General features: G+C 26.3%; 1 protein-coding gene across 1 annotated transcript in view; it reads right to left on the bottom strand.

Annotated features, from left to right (window-relative positions):
- Positions 1–20,453, bottom strand: part of LOC100203958 (chondroitin sulfate glucuronyltransferase) — a 43,935-nt gene that overhangs the window by 8,846 nt on the left and 14,636 nt on the right. The window contains exons 3-7 of the mRNA XM_065810695.1: positions 10,655–10,877; positions 9,912–10,187; positions 4,890–5,049; positions 2,461–2,628; positions 150–345 (exon numbers count right to left, since the gene is read on the bottom strand). Coding sequence (XP_065666767.1) covers positions 150–345; positions 2,461–2,628; positions 4,890–5,049; positions 9,912–10,187; positions 10,655–10,877 — 1,023 coding nt within the window. The remainder of the gene's footprint in view (positions 1–149; positions 346–2,460; positions 2,629–4,889; positions 5,050–9,911; positions 10,188–10,654; positions 10,878–20,453) is intronic.

The following is a 20,453-nucleotide window of genomic DNA, read 5'->3' as shown; positions in this document are numbered from 1 at the left end:
CAGCAATCATTTTTTTATTCCCTGAAAAAATCTTATGGATTCAAGTCAGCCAAAAGGTTGACAAATGCATATCTATATATATTATCGTGGATATGTGTGCATGTGTGTGCATATAAAATATACTTTATAAAACTATTTTTTAAACAAACCTGCATCCCATTCACAACATTCACACGACAACGATTAAGGAAATTAATTGTGAAGTCAACTGTTAAGTTTACCAAGAATATTAAAGCATTTGATGGCAGTTTCATTGAAACAATATCCATTAGAAGGGTTGGGGATGGTTTTTTAACTCCAACCTGCAACCAAGGTAGTTGTGCCCACATGTAAGATTGCTTGTACCTTTTAAAAAATAAAATAAAAATAAATCATGAGATTTCTAGCATTATTATCTGGAATGTTATGAAAATAAACCAACTCAGGTAACCAGGATAGTATTGATTAATTACCAATTCCAATTGATTAACTATTTACCCAGTTAACCAATAGCTCTTTTTAAAACAAGCAATAAAATTTAATTTTTGTCAACTATTTTTATATTTATTAGACACGTTGTCTCTAAAAAACTGTTATTTCGATAAAAAATGAAATCTAACTCTCAAAAGAAATAACAGATTATTTTAAGAACATATAAATAAAATGAAATGAATTATAACTAATAATAAGAAATATTAGGCCAATATATATTATATGTAAAAAAACACATGGATAAATCCCCAAGCATAATCAAAAACATACAAATTAAAACCTAAGAAAAACCTATTTTTTTGCAATAATCATGAGTTTTTCTATGATAATTTTCTATGAGTATTTCTCACATAAAATCAATTATTCTCATGATAATGGAATAGTTTACATGCCATTTCCACCACAAATGCCCCATAAACTTCAACCCTTTGATGTTGGTGTCTTTGGACCATTCAAGTTAAAATTAAAGGTAGCTTTTAATGACTGGCATATTATTCACCATGGAAAGGTGTTAAGTATTTACAATATTCTAGGACTTGCTAAACTTGCCTTCTTTGAATCATTTACTGTAGAAAATATTATAAAGCGCATTTGCAAAATCTGGATTTATACCATTTAATAAATTAACATTCTCTGATGAAGATTTTGCTCCATGTGAGATTTACAGTATTTATTCAAAAAATCTAAAAAAGGAAAAGGGAAGGGCAAATCAAGAACCTGACAGACCAGAGAAGCAAAGAAGAGCTACAAAGATCATAAGATGAAGTAAATTTAAAAAAGAACAAATAAAACCCACAAAGGATCTAAAAAAATGCTAAAAATTTATTGATACTATTGGAAATCCCACTGAGAATCTAACTGGAATTCTAAACCTATAATTATGAAATCAAACTTTTTAAACTCTTCCAAAGAAGTTGAATAGACAGTACTGTATTTTGATGTAACATCATAATGTAATATAATCATTAAAAAAGCATCTAGAAATGAATAATAGCCATTACTTTTTTGTTTTTCAAGAACATTTAAAACTTAAGAATTTTAAAAACTTTTTTTATCTTCTTTAAACTTATTTTTAAGAATTAATAGTTCTACTATTTTTTAGAATTTTTTTTTTTTAATGTTATTCATCTCCCAAAACTAAGAAGGTCATTAGAGTTCAAGAAGGCTACTTTTTACAGAGTTAAAGAGTTGAGGGAGGTTACAATCCTCCCTCAACTCTTTAACTCAGAAACACAAACCTTAACTAACAAGACCACTGTGCAGAGAAACAAGTTGAGGGTGGTACTACCAGGGACATGGTAAAGATCCAAGTTGAAACTTTTTGCTTATAAAACGAGTGCTATATACTACACTACTAATGCATTTAGAATTATACACCACTACACCACTACCCAATTAAGAATTATACTTTTTTTTAAATTAAGAATCATGCTTCTTTTTATGACTTATGAATTATTTTTTTCTTGAACTTTATGACTATACTTTTTTTTCAGAACTCAAAATTATACTTTTTTTAAGAATTAAGAACTTTTTGGATATACCAAAAGTTCTTAATTCTTAAAGAAAATACTTTGGATATACTTGACTTGAAAATTTGAATTTATATTTTGACATTTTATTGATTTGGTCACTATTAAGTTAAGTAAACAGTAAGAATGAGTTGTGGTCTTCTATATTTTTGCTTATTTGCTTTTTGCTTTTTGCTTACACACTTTAATAGGTGCAACTGAAAACCAAAATTATTGTACTGGATTGCACTATATGTATCTAAAGCACAATATATACATCAAGCATACAAATCCCATAAAACTGTGTTTAAAGCATACAAATCTCACAAAACTTTGTTTAAAGCATACAAATCCCACTAAACTGTGTTTATGGTATACATAACTTACAGCACACATCCTTTACAGCAAAATTTCATTTATCATGTATAGAGTGCAGTATAATAAACCTTAACTAAAAATAAAAAGCAAAGATTACATATACCTAGCAATAAGATTTTTAGAATCAAGAAAAGGATCATCTTTATCTTCACCTTCAAACTGTCCTAAACGTATGTTTATAAATACAGTTAGAAGAACAACATTTTCTCCTGTTTGCAAGCAGACACGTTTGTACATTTGTAAAAATCTTTCATGCTGGGCAACATCTTCTCTAAAAATTAAAGAAACTTTTGAATATTTTCTAAAAATATAATAACTTATTCTGTTTTGAAAAAACATTTGTAACAGTTAAAATTGGAAAACCTTTATAAACTTATTAAATCCTGATTATCCTGATGCTACTCTGATTATGCTAACTATAATTGTTTACACATCATTTCATATTAAATGTTTACACATCATTTCATATTAATTGTTTACACATCATTTCATATTAATTGTTTACACTTCATTTTATATTAACTGTTTACACTTCATTTTATATTAATTGTTTACCCATCATTTCATATTAGGCATTTACATTTTATATTATGTATTTACATAAATACATATTAACATTCAAATTTTACAGCAATATTATTGAAGTTTAACAACAAAATTTAATAAACTTTTACTTGTTTTTGCAAGTCTTACTATAAACTTTTGTTTATAGTAAGACTTGCAAAAGTGTTACATTACTTCTTAAATTTATCTTTCACCATATAGATTGAATACCATGTAGTTTAAAAAATATTTTTATTTAAAATAGAAAATAACAAAAAAGCGAAATACAACAAAAAGTAGATATGTTTAATTTTGTATAAATTATATAAATCTTTTAACTAATGAAAACCTTTTAAATAATTTGAAACTTACTTTAATGATCATTGTCCAACAGTTAAGGAAACAATTTCCACACAATTAAAGTTACAATAGTTTAACTGAAACATTAAAAATAGGTTTCAACTATCGTTTTTTGCAATTTTGTGTACAAATAATAAACTTTGTTATACTGATGCTATTGTTATAACTTGTTGAAGTCTGAGATTTAAGATTTATTTTAAACTCAGTATTGTCAAAATTAATGTAACTCCTATAATGAGGGTGTAATATTAGGTATAAAGAAAAAGAGCATCATTCGAAGTTGTGATTTTTTATCTAAAGAGGTTTTAAGGCACCATAATATCTAGATATTTGTATATATACATATAAATATAGAGAGAAAGGATATCTTTAAATTATTGAATGATTTCTTATTCTTTTTCTTGTTGGTAGTTAATTATGATTAAGCTACAGGGGTCAGAATTAAACCTTAGTTGCCCATTTATTTAAACTTCTAAACCAAATTAGCAAAATGGAAAAAGTAAAATGTTTTTTTTGCCACAAAATTATGTCTAAAAATTGAGCTTGAACAACAAAGCATGTTAAAAATATTTTGCAAGAGCCCTGATATGCTACTATATGAAAATGTCTAGATAAATCATTTAATAAAAAAAAATTGCAGGTAAAAAAATAAATTATGAATAAATAAATTATGAATCATGAGATAAAGGTGCTCTGGGAAACTCAGTAAATAATAATAGTTCAAATTTTTCAAATTTTCCTTAAAATAAGTTTAGTATAGGGCTTTTTTTTATAAGAGCCTACTAGCGATAACATTTTTTTTGACAAATATAACAAACAATGTAAGACTAAATTACAACACAATATACAATTGCTCAAAGTAATAAATAATCTCAATAGATTGTTAATTTCTTTGAGTATTTGAAGTCTGATATTAAATTGGTATGATATTATATACTAAAATAAGTTTGATATTAAATGGTATGGTATTATATAATAATATATTAACATTATTAAATATAAAATGGTAACTTTCTTAGAGCATGATAGTTGTTAAGAAGTACAACATGACAAATAAACATTCACATGCAGTATGCCTAGATATATGACTAACTTTTAGCTAATTTAATTTTTCTTTAAAAATATAAGTTGAATTGGTGTTTATACATGTAATTGTGCTTTTAATGATCATATACTAAAAATATACTAGAATAAAGGAAAACTTTTCCAAAATTTATTATTAAATTGCTTAAAAAAAGCTGAAAAACACCAACAACAAAAAAAAACGTTTTTTTGCAACTCTTTTTAAATCATACACAAATAAAAAATATATATTTCAATAGCTCTATATATATATATATATATATATATATATATATATATATATATATATATATATATATATATATATATATATATATATATATATATATATTTCAATAGCTCTATATATATATATATATATATATATATATATATATATATATATATATATATATATATATATATATATATATATATATATATATATATATATATATATATATATATATATATATATATATATATATATATATACATATATATATATATATATTTATATATATATATATATATATATATATTTAAAAAAGAATAATTTATATTTACTTGAGAACAGGAAGAATAAGGTGGATGCCTTTCTGTTCTGTTGCTGCTGGCATTTGTAGAGCTTCCACATGTGTAAATGGTTTTAACAAACTTACTCTCTTTAATTGTTTAACATTAAACCCTTTTCTGCCTTCAAACATGTCAATAATATATTCAGCTCCTAAATTCAACATAAAGTAGTATACAAACTCATCAAAATATAAAAAATATTGAAATTTTCACAAAAATAGTAAATTAATATATAACTTTCATGCATCATAAAATTGCATCAACATAATAATATCACATCAACATTATTAAATCACACGAACATAATAAAACTACATAGATTCTATATGAAGATCACATAATGTAGATATGCTTAATAATGCACTTTTAACTATTCAACCATCAAGTGTAGATGCTGAAAGAGTGTTTTGTTCAACTGGATTATTTATTATAAAATTTAAACTAGATTGTCAAACAGTCATCTGGATGCACTGGTTTTTCTAATAGGTCATCTATTTTTAACTCTTCTATCCAACTCGCCCCAAACTAGCTTAACTGGTATATAAGTTTTTTCTCATCTAAATGACATATACAATTTTGATTTATGTTTTAGATTATTATCCTGTTCCAATATGAAATTTGGTTCAATAACTTCATTTGCAGAAGGCAAACCATGGCTATTATATGTTTTGCTATTATAAAAATAAAAAACACCACTTGACTATAACTTTTAGCACACTTTTATTAAAAAATAAAATTTATTTTATATATATATATATATATATATATATATATATATATATATATATATATATATATATATATACACATATATATACATATATATACATATATATACATAGTATATATATATATATACATAATTATACATAATATATATACACTTATATATATATGTGTGTGTGTGCATATATATATACAGCCCTTGGAATTAGGGTCGGCATTTGGCAATGCCGACCTAACTGCTGACCTGAAAGTGTTTAAGGTTGGCAAAAAATGGCCAACCTTAATTCTATGTTTTTATGGTAAAACCTTTGTACAAAATTTTTTTTGCCGAATTGATGCTGACCTTTAACAGATTAAGGTATGTATATATATATATATATGTATATATATATATATATATATATATATATATATATATATATATATATATATATATATATATATATATATATATATATATATATATACATATATATATATAAAGATAATTTATTGTTATGGTATAATAATAATAATAATAATAGAAATAATATCATTGTTAAGAGTGCTCAATACTATTAAATAATAGAGCAATATTATTTAATAATAGAGCAATAAAGCATGAAATTTAATGTTCCATGAAAAGTTGTTTTTATTCATTTTAAATAAATATATATATATATAAAGATATATATATATATATATATATATATATATATATATATATATATATATATATCGATGTAGCAGCACTCCGTTGCGAGTCAGGCTATTTGTCAGTCGATATAGCAGCACTCCCTTGCGAGTCAGGCTATTTGTCAGTCGATGTAGCAGCACTCCCTTGCAAGTCAGGCTATTTGTCAGTCGATGTAGCAGCATTCCCTTGCGAGTCAGGTTATAAGATAGTCGATGTAGCAACACTCCGCGCATGATTTACAGTAAAAAAAATAAAAATAAAAACATTTTATTAAAAAAAATAAAAATAAAAACATTGTTTATATTGTTAAAAACATTCAGAATGTTTTCAAAACATTCAGAATGTTTTTATAAATATTCTGGTCAATTAAGTTTGCGTTTTTGTGGTTTTTTTAAAAAACGATTAATTTGTAATTAAATTAATGGTTTTGACTTTCGTCCAACACGCAAATGTTGGACGAAAGTCAAAAGTAATTAAAAGTGACGTATATGTTGGCGTAAGAATCACTTTTTTCCTTCCGTGCTCCCCAAACGCAACAAACTATAGAACTATATATATATATATATATATATATACATATATATATATATATATATATATATATATATATATATACACATATACACACACATATTATTTAAATTTTTAGCAAATGTTCCTCCCTACTCTATTTAATTAATTAAATATAGTTAATTAATTCAATATAGTTCAATTTAATTAAATATAGTTAACTAATGCAAAAAAATATCCTTTAATAGTTGAAAGGATGGAAAAAATTAAAACTTCATTGAAAATATAACCGAGCCAAAGTTAAACAGCACCATAAAAAAAAATTTCATTTAAAAAACTTATTTATAAAATTATACTTACATATTTACTTTATTATATTTAATACAAATTATACTAAAATATTTACTTTATTATATTATACTTAAATTGAATTTAAAAAATAATGAAAAAGTCAAAACCAAACAAGCTGTTATAACAAAAGATAAACTTGATATAATGCACTGTATTTCTTATAAGTAAATTTTTCAGCTTTATGATGCAGTTAAATCAACGATTAGCGTACTAAGTGATATTGAGACCGTACTAGTTAAGCGATATAGAGACCATAAAACTTTTGAAATAAAGAATTTATCAGGCAAACCAAAGATAACCACTGAAAATCAAGTCAAAATTTTTTTAAGACAATAAAAACGAGATTTTCACAAAAGTGCTGTTGAATTAAATGGCATTTTGAACAATAATTACGGTGTTTAATGCAGCATAGATACTACAAAACACCGCCTGCATTATTAATATTGTTAAAGAAATACTCAGCTTAAATAAAATTTATAAAAAACCATTGGACATCAAAAGAATGTTCAAAAGTCTTATTTTTCTATTTAAAAAAATTTGAGTTTTGGACTTCACAAAGCTCAGATTTAAATCCAATAGAAAATATTTAGTAACATAACTAATAAAAATGATTTATTCAAGAAGATTTCGGATTGTTATGAAAATATGATTATAGATGCTCTTATTAACTTGACTCTATGCCTCATAATTGTATTAAAATCTAGATTAGCAGTATTAAAATCTAGATTAAAATCTAACAAAGCATTACTGTATCAAAATCTATTTTTTGAATTTTCTCATTTGTTTATAAACTTTTGTGCCTTTATGTTTTTAATAAATTTTATATTTTTCCTTCTGCTACAAGATATCATTTTATTTGAGTTAATTATGCTATATAATCACAGCGGAACACTTGTTAAAAATTTAATTTACTTTCATTTTTTTATTAAAAGGCAGAAAATTATGACAAAAAAACTCAAAACATTTGCACGCTACTGTACATTTTTATGTATATATTTATATTTATTCACTTCCAAAAGGGCTGCAAACAACCATTACTAAGTTGGAAGTTACTAGAAAAGAAAAGAGTTAAAAGGCAAGGAAATGGTTAACAGAAGAGTTGAATAGTTGAAGGTTGTATGAGCCAGGAAAATACGAAGGTGGGAGAGTGTTCCAAAGCATTGAAGTGTGGAGAAAAAAATCAATGAATAAAAGAACATGAAGGGACAGATACAGTAAAAAAAAGCAACTTTGCTGAATAATGAGTCAAACAAGAATGAGCTTAAGTTGATGGAGTTAAAGACGTTAGCTATATCTCTAAGAGATGTAACCTTATGACAAAGTGAGAGTGGCTCATGTTTGGCAAATAAAGCAGGTCTAACTATGTGTTTTTATACCTTGTCTAGAAGAGAAAAAGCATCAATGGAAGAACCAGCCCAAATATGACAACAATATTCAATACAGGGACAAATAAAAAACTATTAGAGGTAAAAAATAGAATCAGGAATAATAATGGCAAGTATAATAAAGAGAAGCAACCTTAGCGAATGCTAATTTTGCAATGGATTGCATATTTAGTTCTCATGAGTAGTCAGTAGTGAATGATAATACAAAAAGGTATAAAGAAGAGGACTCAGTGAAAAGTTTGCTATTAATAGTGGAATTTTTTGCAGTAAATAATTGACTTTATTACTGTGGTTAGAAAAAAATGATTTGATAATCTCAAAAATTTTCCCAGATACAACATAAGAAGCAACCTTATGGAGAAAACTTATGAAAAATATGTTAAGAACAATAACCCTTGCCTCACCGCCTTCATCTAATGCACAAAAGAATCTTTCAGTTACAACAGTTAGCAAGTCAGCCATTGTATTGATTTTCAGAAAGTAATAGATACCACTATAGACATAACAGATATAAAAAGTATTGATAACAGGAAGTACACTTCTTCTAGCCTTTGGTTAGAAAGCAAATCCAATAAGGTAGCAGGACATGGAACATGTTGCACTGGATTACATGTTACCAGTAGCAGGGTGATTATGGTGATCACATGCCTGACATGACACAATTACTTTACAAAAGGCGTTTTGAATTGCTTATTTTAAAATTGTTTTATAAATTAAAAACATATATTTATATATCTATATATATATATATATATATATTTATATATATATATATATATATATATATATATATATATATATATATATATATATATATATATATATATTTGGGTGGTCAGATCATTTTGACCATAACTACATGCACTATATATATATATATATATATATATATATATATATATATATATATATATATATAATATATATATATATATATATATCTATATATATATATTTATTTATATATATATATATATATATATATATATATATTTATTTATATATATATATATATATATATATATATTTATATATATATATATATATATATATATATATATATATATACATATATATATATATATAAATATATATATATATATATATATATATATATATATATATATATATATATATATATATATATATATATATATATATATATATATATATATATATATATATATATATACTATTGTGTATTTAGATCTGCATTGACACTTTTTTTATAAAAAGATTAAAAAAAAAGAACTGAAAAAAATCTACCAGTCCAATAATATGGCACCATCAGTCACATTATGTGTACCCTAGTATACAATAATTGATATTTAGTATAAAATATAAGTATATTATAAAAATATTTACCTCTTTGCGGATCTAATCTGCGATAACCATTAACCAGTTCATAATGATAGTTTGTAGCAGGGCTATGCTGAAATTGGAGTGCTTGTTCTGCAATCTTTATTATATCACTAATATCTTTTTTGTTTGCAGAATCGTATTCAGAGACTGGTTCTGCATCTTTTTGGCCATAGAGATACTTTAGATCAAAATACATCCACTCAATAACCTCAAATCTTGATAAAGGTTTAAAAGGGTGTGGAAAACCAATCGGCCAATGAAGAAGTTTTTCAGGAACTCCTAAGAATTAAAACTGACAATTTGAAATAATATTAAATGCAATCAAAAGCTTTTGATAAAGTTCATAGATTTTAGTCCTTATAAAACATAGAAAATACTAATTCATTAGCTCTAGAAAGTGGAATTGTGACTGCATACTGCAATTCCACTTGGGGTTGCACTATGCAACCAAATACGTTGCAACAACAGATTAAAAAAAGATTTTAACTTACTTTCATTTTATTTCAAACTATTTCAATTGTTAAAAGAAGTTCTTTGTATTTCCTATTATCTTACTATATACCTAACAAACCATTTAGTTTAAAAAAGATATTTTTAATATGTCTTTAAATGTATTAGACGTTTTTTATACGCTTAAAAGACATTTTTTTTAGACCGAATGTTTGCTGGGTAGTATCTAGAAAAAAAATTCTAAATGAATAAAAAGAAATTAAACATTATGACATTTATAACCTTAAAAAGTTTACCTTCAGGTAGTTTTTCTCTGATGCTAACAATTTTTTGTTGTAGATTATTTATGTCTTTAAAAGTTGAATGTAAATTTTTTAAAGTGAAGTGCTTATCTATTTCAACAATCTCATGAGCAGATTGTACAGGATAAAGCAAAAGTGCCTGATTAACTCTTTCATTGTGTGAAACACTTTCTATTGTGAATGGATTAGAATTATCAACTAGAAACAAATCTTTGACCTAAAAAATTAAGACTAATAATTGTTAAAAATTGTCAATTTCTTCAAAGTAAAACAATTCAAAGAAAAATAAAAAAATGTTATTATTTTTAGCTTCATTTAGCTTGACTGTCATGTAGGATTTCATAGCTTTAAAGAAATTCTTACAAAACATACTCTTTTATAGTTTTAATACTTTAAAGTTTAAACTAATTTTATTTCAAGAATGCTTTTAAAACAAAGCATTAGTTACTTCTTTATATTTACATAAGGGCTGAGATTTACAATATATTTAAAGGGGTAACTAAGTCAAAACACATATTGTGTTCAGATGAAAAAAATGATGAAATAATATGTTTTAACTACATTATTGTAGTAATAATGCACACAAAAAATTAACTTTGTTGGTTTAGTCTGAACCAACCTACTTCATTATTTTCTACATTGTTTATAATAACACTCAATTTAACATCAAACTTTTATTTTAAATGCAAAAAATATGACTCATATATTTTTATATATGACATATCGTGTACATGATGTATATTTATATGACATATGACAATGATATATGACAATGTCGTGTTTTTATACATATAACATGCATATATAACATATTTGACAGCATATAAGTACAACAAAAGCCATAATTCTTTATGATTATTTATTACCATTTTCTTTCCATTAGTAATTTTCATTTTCTTTGAATTAGTAGTTTATGAATTTTTTCTTACATATTTTTCTGTTATTTTATAAAAAAAAATTTTATTGAATTTACTACAATAATATACTGTATTAAAAAATCACTGATGAAGACATTATAGAATATATTTAGACAATATTTCTTTATAGACAAAATTTCTTATATTATTTTGTGTTATTTTTTGAGTAACATTTGATGTTATTAAGCATTTATGACTTTTTATAACATATAAAGTTTTTAAACTTTATTAAAGTTTTATTAAAGTCTCATTTTTATTAAAGCTTTCCAATAACAAAATTTATTAAAGTAAATCTGGTGGATACAGTGGGTAAGGTGATATCTCTTAGCCAAATTTAGTTCAGCACAGTAGACCTCTGCAAGATCATTTGTATTGGTAGGAAGCAATTCCCAATATGCAATATTCTACCACACTAAAAGCATAATCTTTTTTCAAAGAAGTTGAGGTTTTAGAGTGGGGATAGGGTTTGGAGTAGCGCTGAGCCATTGGTCTTTTTGTTGTGAATATCATAGAGTACCTACTTGTATTATCACCTCTAATAACATCGTCAAGCCAACTCATAGTTTTGAATACAAAAAAACATCTAAATTTTGCAAATTTAGAGTCAAATCATTAAAAAATTCAAACCTAGTTTTGACAAAAAACCAAGCTCATTTGGATTATGTAAAATAGTGGTATAGGGATAGCCAGGAGTAATTGCTAACCAGAATGTGGTTTTCCGTGGATTACTCTCAAATTAACTATTTTAATTGACCAAGACCCAACTCTAGAGATGTTCAGACTTCTTCCAATTTTTACTTATTTTGATTGAAATGTTTCACAAATAAAGAAACCTGAGCTATTGCTTTTCTTTGTAATGCTGGTGCATTGTACATTAGGGTGACAAAAAAAAAGTGTTCCAAATTGGACTCTCAACCCTTTATTGTGTTCCTTTTAACTAAAAAATAAACTGTGCAAAAAATTATGATATTTTGATATCAAGGGGTTGCTCAATGAACTTGATATTATCAGATTTTAGGGTCAACGGAAAACAAAAAGGAATGTATTTTAATTTTTTTTGGATGCAAAGTTTTAATTTTTTTTCCAAATTTAATGCTTATTTTAATCAGATTTTGATACAAATTGTTTACTTGTTTTCACTTGTTGATTGTTCACTTGTTTTTATTATTGCCTTCACAATTGTGAACTTTTGCATATCTGGAATTCGACGCTGATGTTTTTCCACAGTTTGTAAAACCTATTGCAATTAAGTTTCATCTTTTGTAAAGATTTTTATGTAATCTGAAACAAGTTTCACTCCTCTTTCGGCTGTGTCATTCACAACTTTCGTAGAATTAACAATTTTGTATGCTTCCTGGTATTCGGTTACGGTACTCCATGTGTCTAGGCAATGATCCTTCATAAATGTTTAATTTATTCCAAACAATTCAAATACATATTTTGATCTATTTGTTACAAAGTCATCTAAGTTCATTTTTACAATTGTATCCTGCAATGAATTTTATGGCAGATTCAGCAACTTCTTTGTCAAATATTTTGAAATTATCCAACTTCTTAATCAGTGTAATTGTGAGGAGCAGATGAAGAGACACCAGTGTTCCATGTAAATCAAAATTGAAAAAATTGAATATGGTAGAAGATTCTTCTCTTAAAAAATTCTTTGTAATTATTGCGATGTTGTTTTGTTCCTAGCAGCATATTTACAGCAAATTCTATTGCTAATAGTACAAGCGAACCATACACTTTGAGATCTGCATTAGTTAAGAGCCAAGATTCAGAATTGAATTTACTCCACTGATCACGAAATTGTAGAAACAACTTGACCTCTGGACCAGAAGATGCCCCAAAGCAAGTTTTGTAAATATGAGATAAAATCACTTCATGAACATGGTGTCGACAAGCTGTGTGTAAAAAAGACTTTCCAATTAATTTTTCCAGCAAGGTACAAGCACCTGAATGTATGCCTGTGTTGCTTGAAGTAGTATCAAAACAGAGTGTCACAATTTTGTCAAATGAAATTTTCCAATCTTTTAAAGCTTGTTCTGTTGCATAACTTATTTGTTCACCAGTGCATCTATCCAGTTTTGGGACTGACAACTGTTTTTCTACATCATATATAGGCAGTCGATCCACTTCACCTCTGCTGTTCAAATCAGGTAACAATTTTCCGTCCCAATGAACAGTTAATGGAACTTGTGGCTTAAATTCTAAAATGATTCTTTTTGCAACTTCTTTACGATTTTCAATACATGCACATCAAAGAGATTCATATGATGTTGAAACATGTTCAATATTAACCCTTGACTAATTGTAGACAATACCTATGGAACCAGAACGATTCGAAATTTTTAAACGATCAAGAGCTGAACAAAATGTTGGAGTAATCACTTTGTTTTTATTTGTTTCTTCCCTTGTTTTCAGTTTTTTTGCTATTGATGGAACAAAGTCATCTACTTTATTATCAGTACCCTGAGAGGAGTCTGATTCTGTCAAAACTGGGTCTGTGACTATTGAATATGTTTTTTTTCTTTTCTATTTAGCTCTTTCTTCGTTTGCTTTTTTTCTGTCTAAAATATGCTGTTCTTGTTTGAACAATTCACAATCAACTGAACTCATGCAGCCTTTTCTTCTTTCTCTTTGTAGTATAAGAAACGCCTTGTCTTCTTCTATTGTGATTAATTTTAGAGCATCTTCATGAGCAATATCAAATAGTTCTTCAATTTATTGAGAAAAAGTTTCTTCATTTTTTTGCTGAGTTTCTTTTTGCAGCCTTTATTCTTTTTCAGCTTTCCGTTTTTCTCAACAAGTTTTTCAACATGTGTTATAACATGATAACGCTGCTTTGTCGGAACTCTAGCTCTTTAACAAAAGTCTAGAACCAGATCTGTCATAAGGCCTGCAATTTCTCTTACATTGTTATTATTTTTAAAGAAAAAATAAATTTGCAAAACTTGCCTTTTAGATGGCAACTTTTGTCTTGTGATCACAGCTGTAGCTTGACCAATACACCATACTTCATTTTGACTTCTAGTCTCTATTATAAATCGACTTTGAAAATATCTATCGAATTATGTGTTTTTAAAATGTATTTTCATTCAAGAAAATGATCTCATTTGGAATTACAGGATGATGCACTGATTTTGGCAGTAGTACAATACTGATGCAATAACTTAAGTGGATGATGAAATATTACAGTGGGTTTTGTGAATTCCAGCCAACTTATTTTACTTTTAACTTGCTGACTGGCTGAGCAACCCCTAAACATTAACATATTGCATCAAAAATTTCCTAAAATCATTTTTTCATTAAATGGAACCAAATAAAAAGTTGAAAGCATAAGAAAGAAAAAAAAAATTTTAATGCATTTATTTGTCACCGTATTGTATATGTTAGATGTCACATAGATAAGGATGATAAAAAGAAACTCTTAAATAGTCATTTTAACTATATAAACATGACAATGCAATAAACTATTTCCGCAGTTATACCACCTGCATTCTATAGCAACCATTAGCCTTTATTCGCCAACTATGAACATAAATAACTGCAATGAATATAGATGAATCTAAAAGAAAAACAATAGCATTACCATGTTTGCCCCAACAGATCTATTCAGCACTGAGAAACATGTCTGCTACCATACCCAGAAGATGACTCAGTTACCGACAAAGACATCAAAGAAAACATCAGGACTTCGCAGCAATGTTCAATAAGGAAAAGTGGACAATCTCATGTAACTGGAATAAAGAACTTGCAATTAATAATACCATTTGTGAATACAAGATGAACCAAAGCACAAACATATTTATATACAAACATATTACCGAAGATAAATAAATGGTTCAACCCTGCTAATCTTGTACCATATAACAAACTATTGGGACCACCTAAAGTATTGATACTGCTTATGTGAGTTGTGCAAGAAAACAAAGGCAAAAATTCCAGTGGAAGACTTCCAAAGCTCTAAATGAATTTGCAAATTGTCACACAGCAAATACGAACATTTGTCAAGAAACCACGCCAATTAAGAAAAGTAAAAAACGTAAAAATTGTTGACCTAAAAAAAGCAAACCTTCAAATTCACATTGAGAAAAAAATTATGGCCATATCAAACAGTGATTTAAATGAGAAAAGGTATTTTTTGAACAGAATGTGTTATGGCATCAATATGGCTCCAACAATAATGACCACAACTCTTCACCACGCGCTTAATGTAAACCCAACCATGAAGAAAGCATGTGATAACTATATTGATGATATATTTGTTAGTGGAAGTGTAGAAACTGCAGAAAAACTTGTGAAGTATAAAATTGGATTACAATATAAACCTCCAAAAGATCTCAAAAAAGGATGAGCTTTAGGATTAAGAATGGAAATAAATAAAAATGGGGAACTGATACAGAAACAGGACAATGTGGTACAGTCCAAATCTTTAAATGCAGTCTCACTATCATAGCCTATCAGCCAGTTAGGTAAACTCATTAAACACTATCCGGTGGCAATAAGTTTGCTTTTACAAGTTTCATACATCAAATGTTTAGTTGGAAATATTTCTTGAAGTAAATTTATTTCCAAAGATTGTAAAGAAAAACTGAGTTTTTTCACTGTGTGGAAAAAGAAGACTCGCAAATTTAAAACAATATAAAATATGGTGTAAAAGGTAACGAAAACAGCTACTGAAGTTGTTGGAAAACTTGAAGAAATATTCTCTTTATTTGGACCCCCAGTTTGTCCACACATTAACAAGTTTTGGAGAAGAATGGTATGTAAATGTGATAAAGATGTGCCGAAGTTTTTTACATATACTTTAGATATACTACAGTCAACCAACAAACTGCAGGCTGCTTTGGAAATAAAATAAAAAAATTTATGATTGAAAACTAGAGTTTTTCTTTCTGGTAGCAAACTGACATGCTGGGTTAACAGGATTCTGCTGTTTACTATTATTTGTTATAAGTATTGTTTATTTAAACTTTGGGAAGGGTAATAAGTTTAATAAAAAACAAATGTTTTTAAAGTTTCATATACAACAAATGAAAAAATGTAACTAATAATAATTAAATTGTGCATTAATTTTAAATTAGAAAGGAGTTTTCTGTTTTGTACAAACAATGAATGGAAAGTTATGAAGTCACTACTGCTAACAGATAGAATTTTAAAAAACATGTTTGTCCAAAAGAGAATAGAAAATTTAAATAAAAATATAAAACTTGATAGAATTTTGAAAAGCCAAAAGTTTTAAACCGCAAAACTTTGTAAAAACGTAAGATTATTTTGCATTATTGTTTTTAATATTTCACTCGTCTTTTGTAAGTAAAAGAAATATTCTTAATCTTTTTTATTTTTATTGTTAACTATTACTTAAATTAAATTAAATTAAAAACGTTTTTGTTGTTTTAAATGTCCGCAATCAAGCATGTTAATTTAACTCCAAAAGAAAACATAATTATGTTATCAACTTTTAGTATATTTATTAAACAAAATTGACCAGCTTAAAGGAAAATTATTTTGCTTCATGTCAGAAGATGCATGACATTATTTTTGTGTATGAAGACACAAATAGTTAATTATTGTCAGATTCTTTATTTATGGTTGTGCTGCACAGTATAAAAACCACAAAAACTTTTAAAATATCTGTCGCCATAAAGATGATTTTGATATTGATGAAGAGTGGACATTTTTGCTACAAGTCATGGTAAGTCACCATGTGATGGTATTGGTGGTACTGTAAAACAATTAACTGCAAATGCAAGTTTACAAAGCTCTATAAATGACCAGATATTGAATGTAATAAAATGCTTGAATGCTGAGCAAAAAATATTTAAGGGTTTACTTTTTTCAAAATTGAAAAAGAAAGACTGACAGAATTGCGCAAAACTTTGAATAAAAAGTTTTTATCATCAATTTAACTCAGAATCTATAGATACTATTAGTTTTAAAGGAACAAGTGAAGATTTTAATATAACATATTTTTATTGTTAACTAATACTTAAATTAAATTTAATTAAAAACGTTTCTGTTGTTTTAAATGTCCGCAGTCAAGCATGTTAATTTAACTCCAAAAGAAAATTTTTTGTTTTCTTTTTCTGATATTCTAATTATTTAACCTAATCAGCAAAATAACATCAACACATTGAAAATTAACATTAATGCATTGAAATTTGGTGAATTTGTTCTGTTTAAATATGATGTGTTTGATTGGATTAGGTATGAGCAAGATGTTATGGTAATATTTATGCACCTGCACGGCCCTTTTAACAAACTTTTCTAACCATCTAGAGCAGATAAGTGTTAGGTTCCAATTATTAACATAATTTGTACCATTGATGCACCTGTAACAACAACTGGACGTATGTATACATTGACCATTGACAAATCTAAGCATATCTTAACACAATCTTGAGACTTTATAATTTTGTATTTCTTTTTGTAAATAATTAAATAAAACAGAACAAATACAAACCAAAAAAATTTTTGAAAACAATATTATCTTTACTTTATTAAAAATGCAAAAAAAAAAATTTTTTCGAGAGCAAATAAGTGGGGCATGGCCCTAGTGCCCCAGACCATGTACCCTCTAGTCGTCTGCCCTGGAAACAATTTTAACACACTTTCACCAGGACTACACAAATGCTGAAAGTTTCAAAGCTCCAGTAGTAAAAAATATGCAACTTGTTGAATAAGGAGACAAACAAGAATGAGTTTTGGTTTATTATAATAGAGATGATAACTCATTTGAGCATTGACCATGATTAAAGAAACAGCATAAAAGAGGAATACTAAAGCCTGCTGCTGCTGCTCATGATGATGATGATGATGATGATGATGATGATGATGATGATGATGATGATGATGATGATGATGATGATGATGATGATGATGATGATGATGATGATGATGATGAAGATGATGATCATATGGATATTCGGTATAGCAACGCAAAATTTGCATTACCGAACATTTTTGTTCGCTAATGCAACCTGGCGCGGCCTATGTTCGTTTTTGTAACAATTTTGTTCGTTATTGCAACTTGTTGTTCGTTATTGCAACTCCGGGAACGCACGTTAAAGCCTTATGAGTTTTTTGTTTTTTAAGAATTTATTTGATCGTAATCCGGCAATAAATTTGTTCAATTGCCATTAAATACTAAATAAAATATTATATACATACATAAAATATTTTATACATACATATATATATATATATATATATATATATATATATATATATATATATATATATATATATATATATATATATATTTTTTTTTAAAATTTTAAAATGTATTCTACAAGTAGAGTGCTCAATGTTCTTAAAAGAACAGAGCAATTATAAATTAGTAGAAAATCACTTAACAAAAATTTATCTCATTTAACACTGTGTTTCATCAATAAAGATTCATGATAAAATCATCATTTCTGATGAGTCTTTATTGATGAAACACAGTGGTTAATTTGATAATCACTTAACAAAAATTTATCAATGAGATAAATTTTTGTTAAGTAATTTTCTACTAATTTATAATTGCTCTGTTCTTTTAAGAACATTGAGCACTCTACTTATACTCTAAATATAAAGTTGTTGTTTTTCACTTTTTCTGTTTTCTGTTTAAAACAAAACAAAAATTCAAACTTGTCTAATAATTCTTTCAAGGTAGTTCAAGTGATATGGAAGACTTGGATACATTTGTTACAGCAGGTATACGATTTATTCATATTTGTATATAATTTTTGATACACGTATTTGTGAATATTATATGTTATAAATTATATATATATGTTAAAAATTATATATATGTTAAATTTTGATACACATATTTTTATACAATTTTTGATGTGTAAATATATGAGAAATAAAAGTGTTGTTCAATAAATATAGTCTTAATAAGGCATTAAGCTTGAACTCATAAAATTGGCAGTCAAAATAAAGCCAAAAAGTAAAGATTTTACTAAATGATGACTTAATAATAGATTTTTTATTTTTGGATCAGAATTTTTATGTTCGATAGATTCACAGGTGTAAGGTTGCAATACAATCTAATAACTTGCATGAAATTCTTTTTAAATTTCAAGTCTAGATGTGAGAGAAAGATCCCTGATACAGTCTTCCTTATTTTGTGGTAATATTTTTTTTATAACTGTTTGTAATAAAATAAGGATATAATTAAATGTTTATAGGCTTGAATCTGTTTACAAAGAAATGTATGATTGAAATAGCACTTCTCAGTTGCTATAATCTATTTATTCTGGTCAAGTAAGTATCATACTTAAATTTATAATTCACAGATACATTTTTATATAATATACTATTGAGTCGGGATAGCTCAGTTGTATAGTGTGCTGCTATTATTGTGATCGGATAGCCTGTCGCAGCAGGATTGCAGATTCAAATCCCACCTTTGCCAGTTACTATTTAATTATGAAGGGAGTTTGTTTTGAACAAATTTGAAGGTCCCTAGAGTTCATTAAATACTGTGTTCTTAAAAATATATTTTAGCATTTGTTTATTTATTGGGAGTTGTCTAAACATCAGTTTGGAAACAAAATGACGTGTAATATTTTAATGTAAATAAAATCTTTTGCAATATTTTATTTTTGAGTATTCAATTTTCAATACTTGAAGTCAAATAGTTTTGACAAGTATTTAAAATCGACTTTTAGTCAAAGTAGATAACAACTTACTAAATGCTAAATCCATTAACATGTTTTTGCATTTCCGTTTATTTATTCAGAAAATCTTTGTAACAAAGATCTCCTTAGCCTAATGACAGAAAATCAATTGCATGATCTTTTTAAAGCTTTTGTTTTAGCTTTTAATAGTTTGAAGGTAATCATAATCTATAATATTAATCATATATTTATTTCTAATTATTTCAT

This window comes from Hydra vulgaris, chromosome 11 (assembly GCF_038396675.1).
Source record: "Hydra vulgaris chromosome 11, alternate assembly HydraT2T_AEP".
NCBI lineage: Eukaryota > Metazoa > Cnidaria > Hydrozoa > Anthoathecata > Hydridae > Hydra > Hydra vulgaris.
The sequence above is the reverse complement of the archived record's forward strand: the minus strand, read 5'-3'. Positions and strand labels throughout refer to the sequence as shown.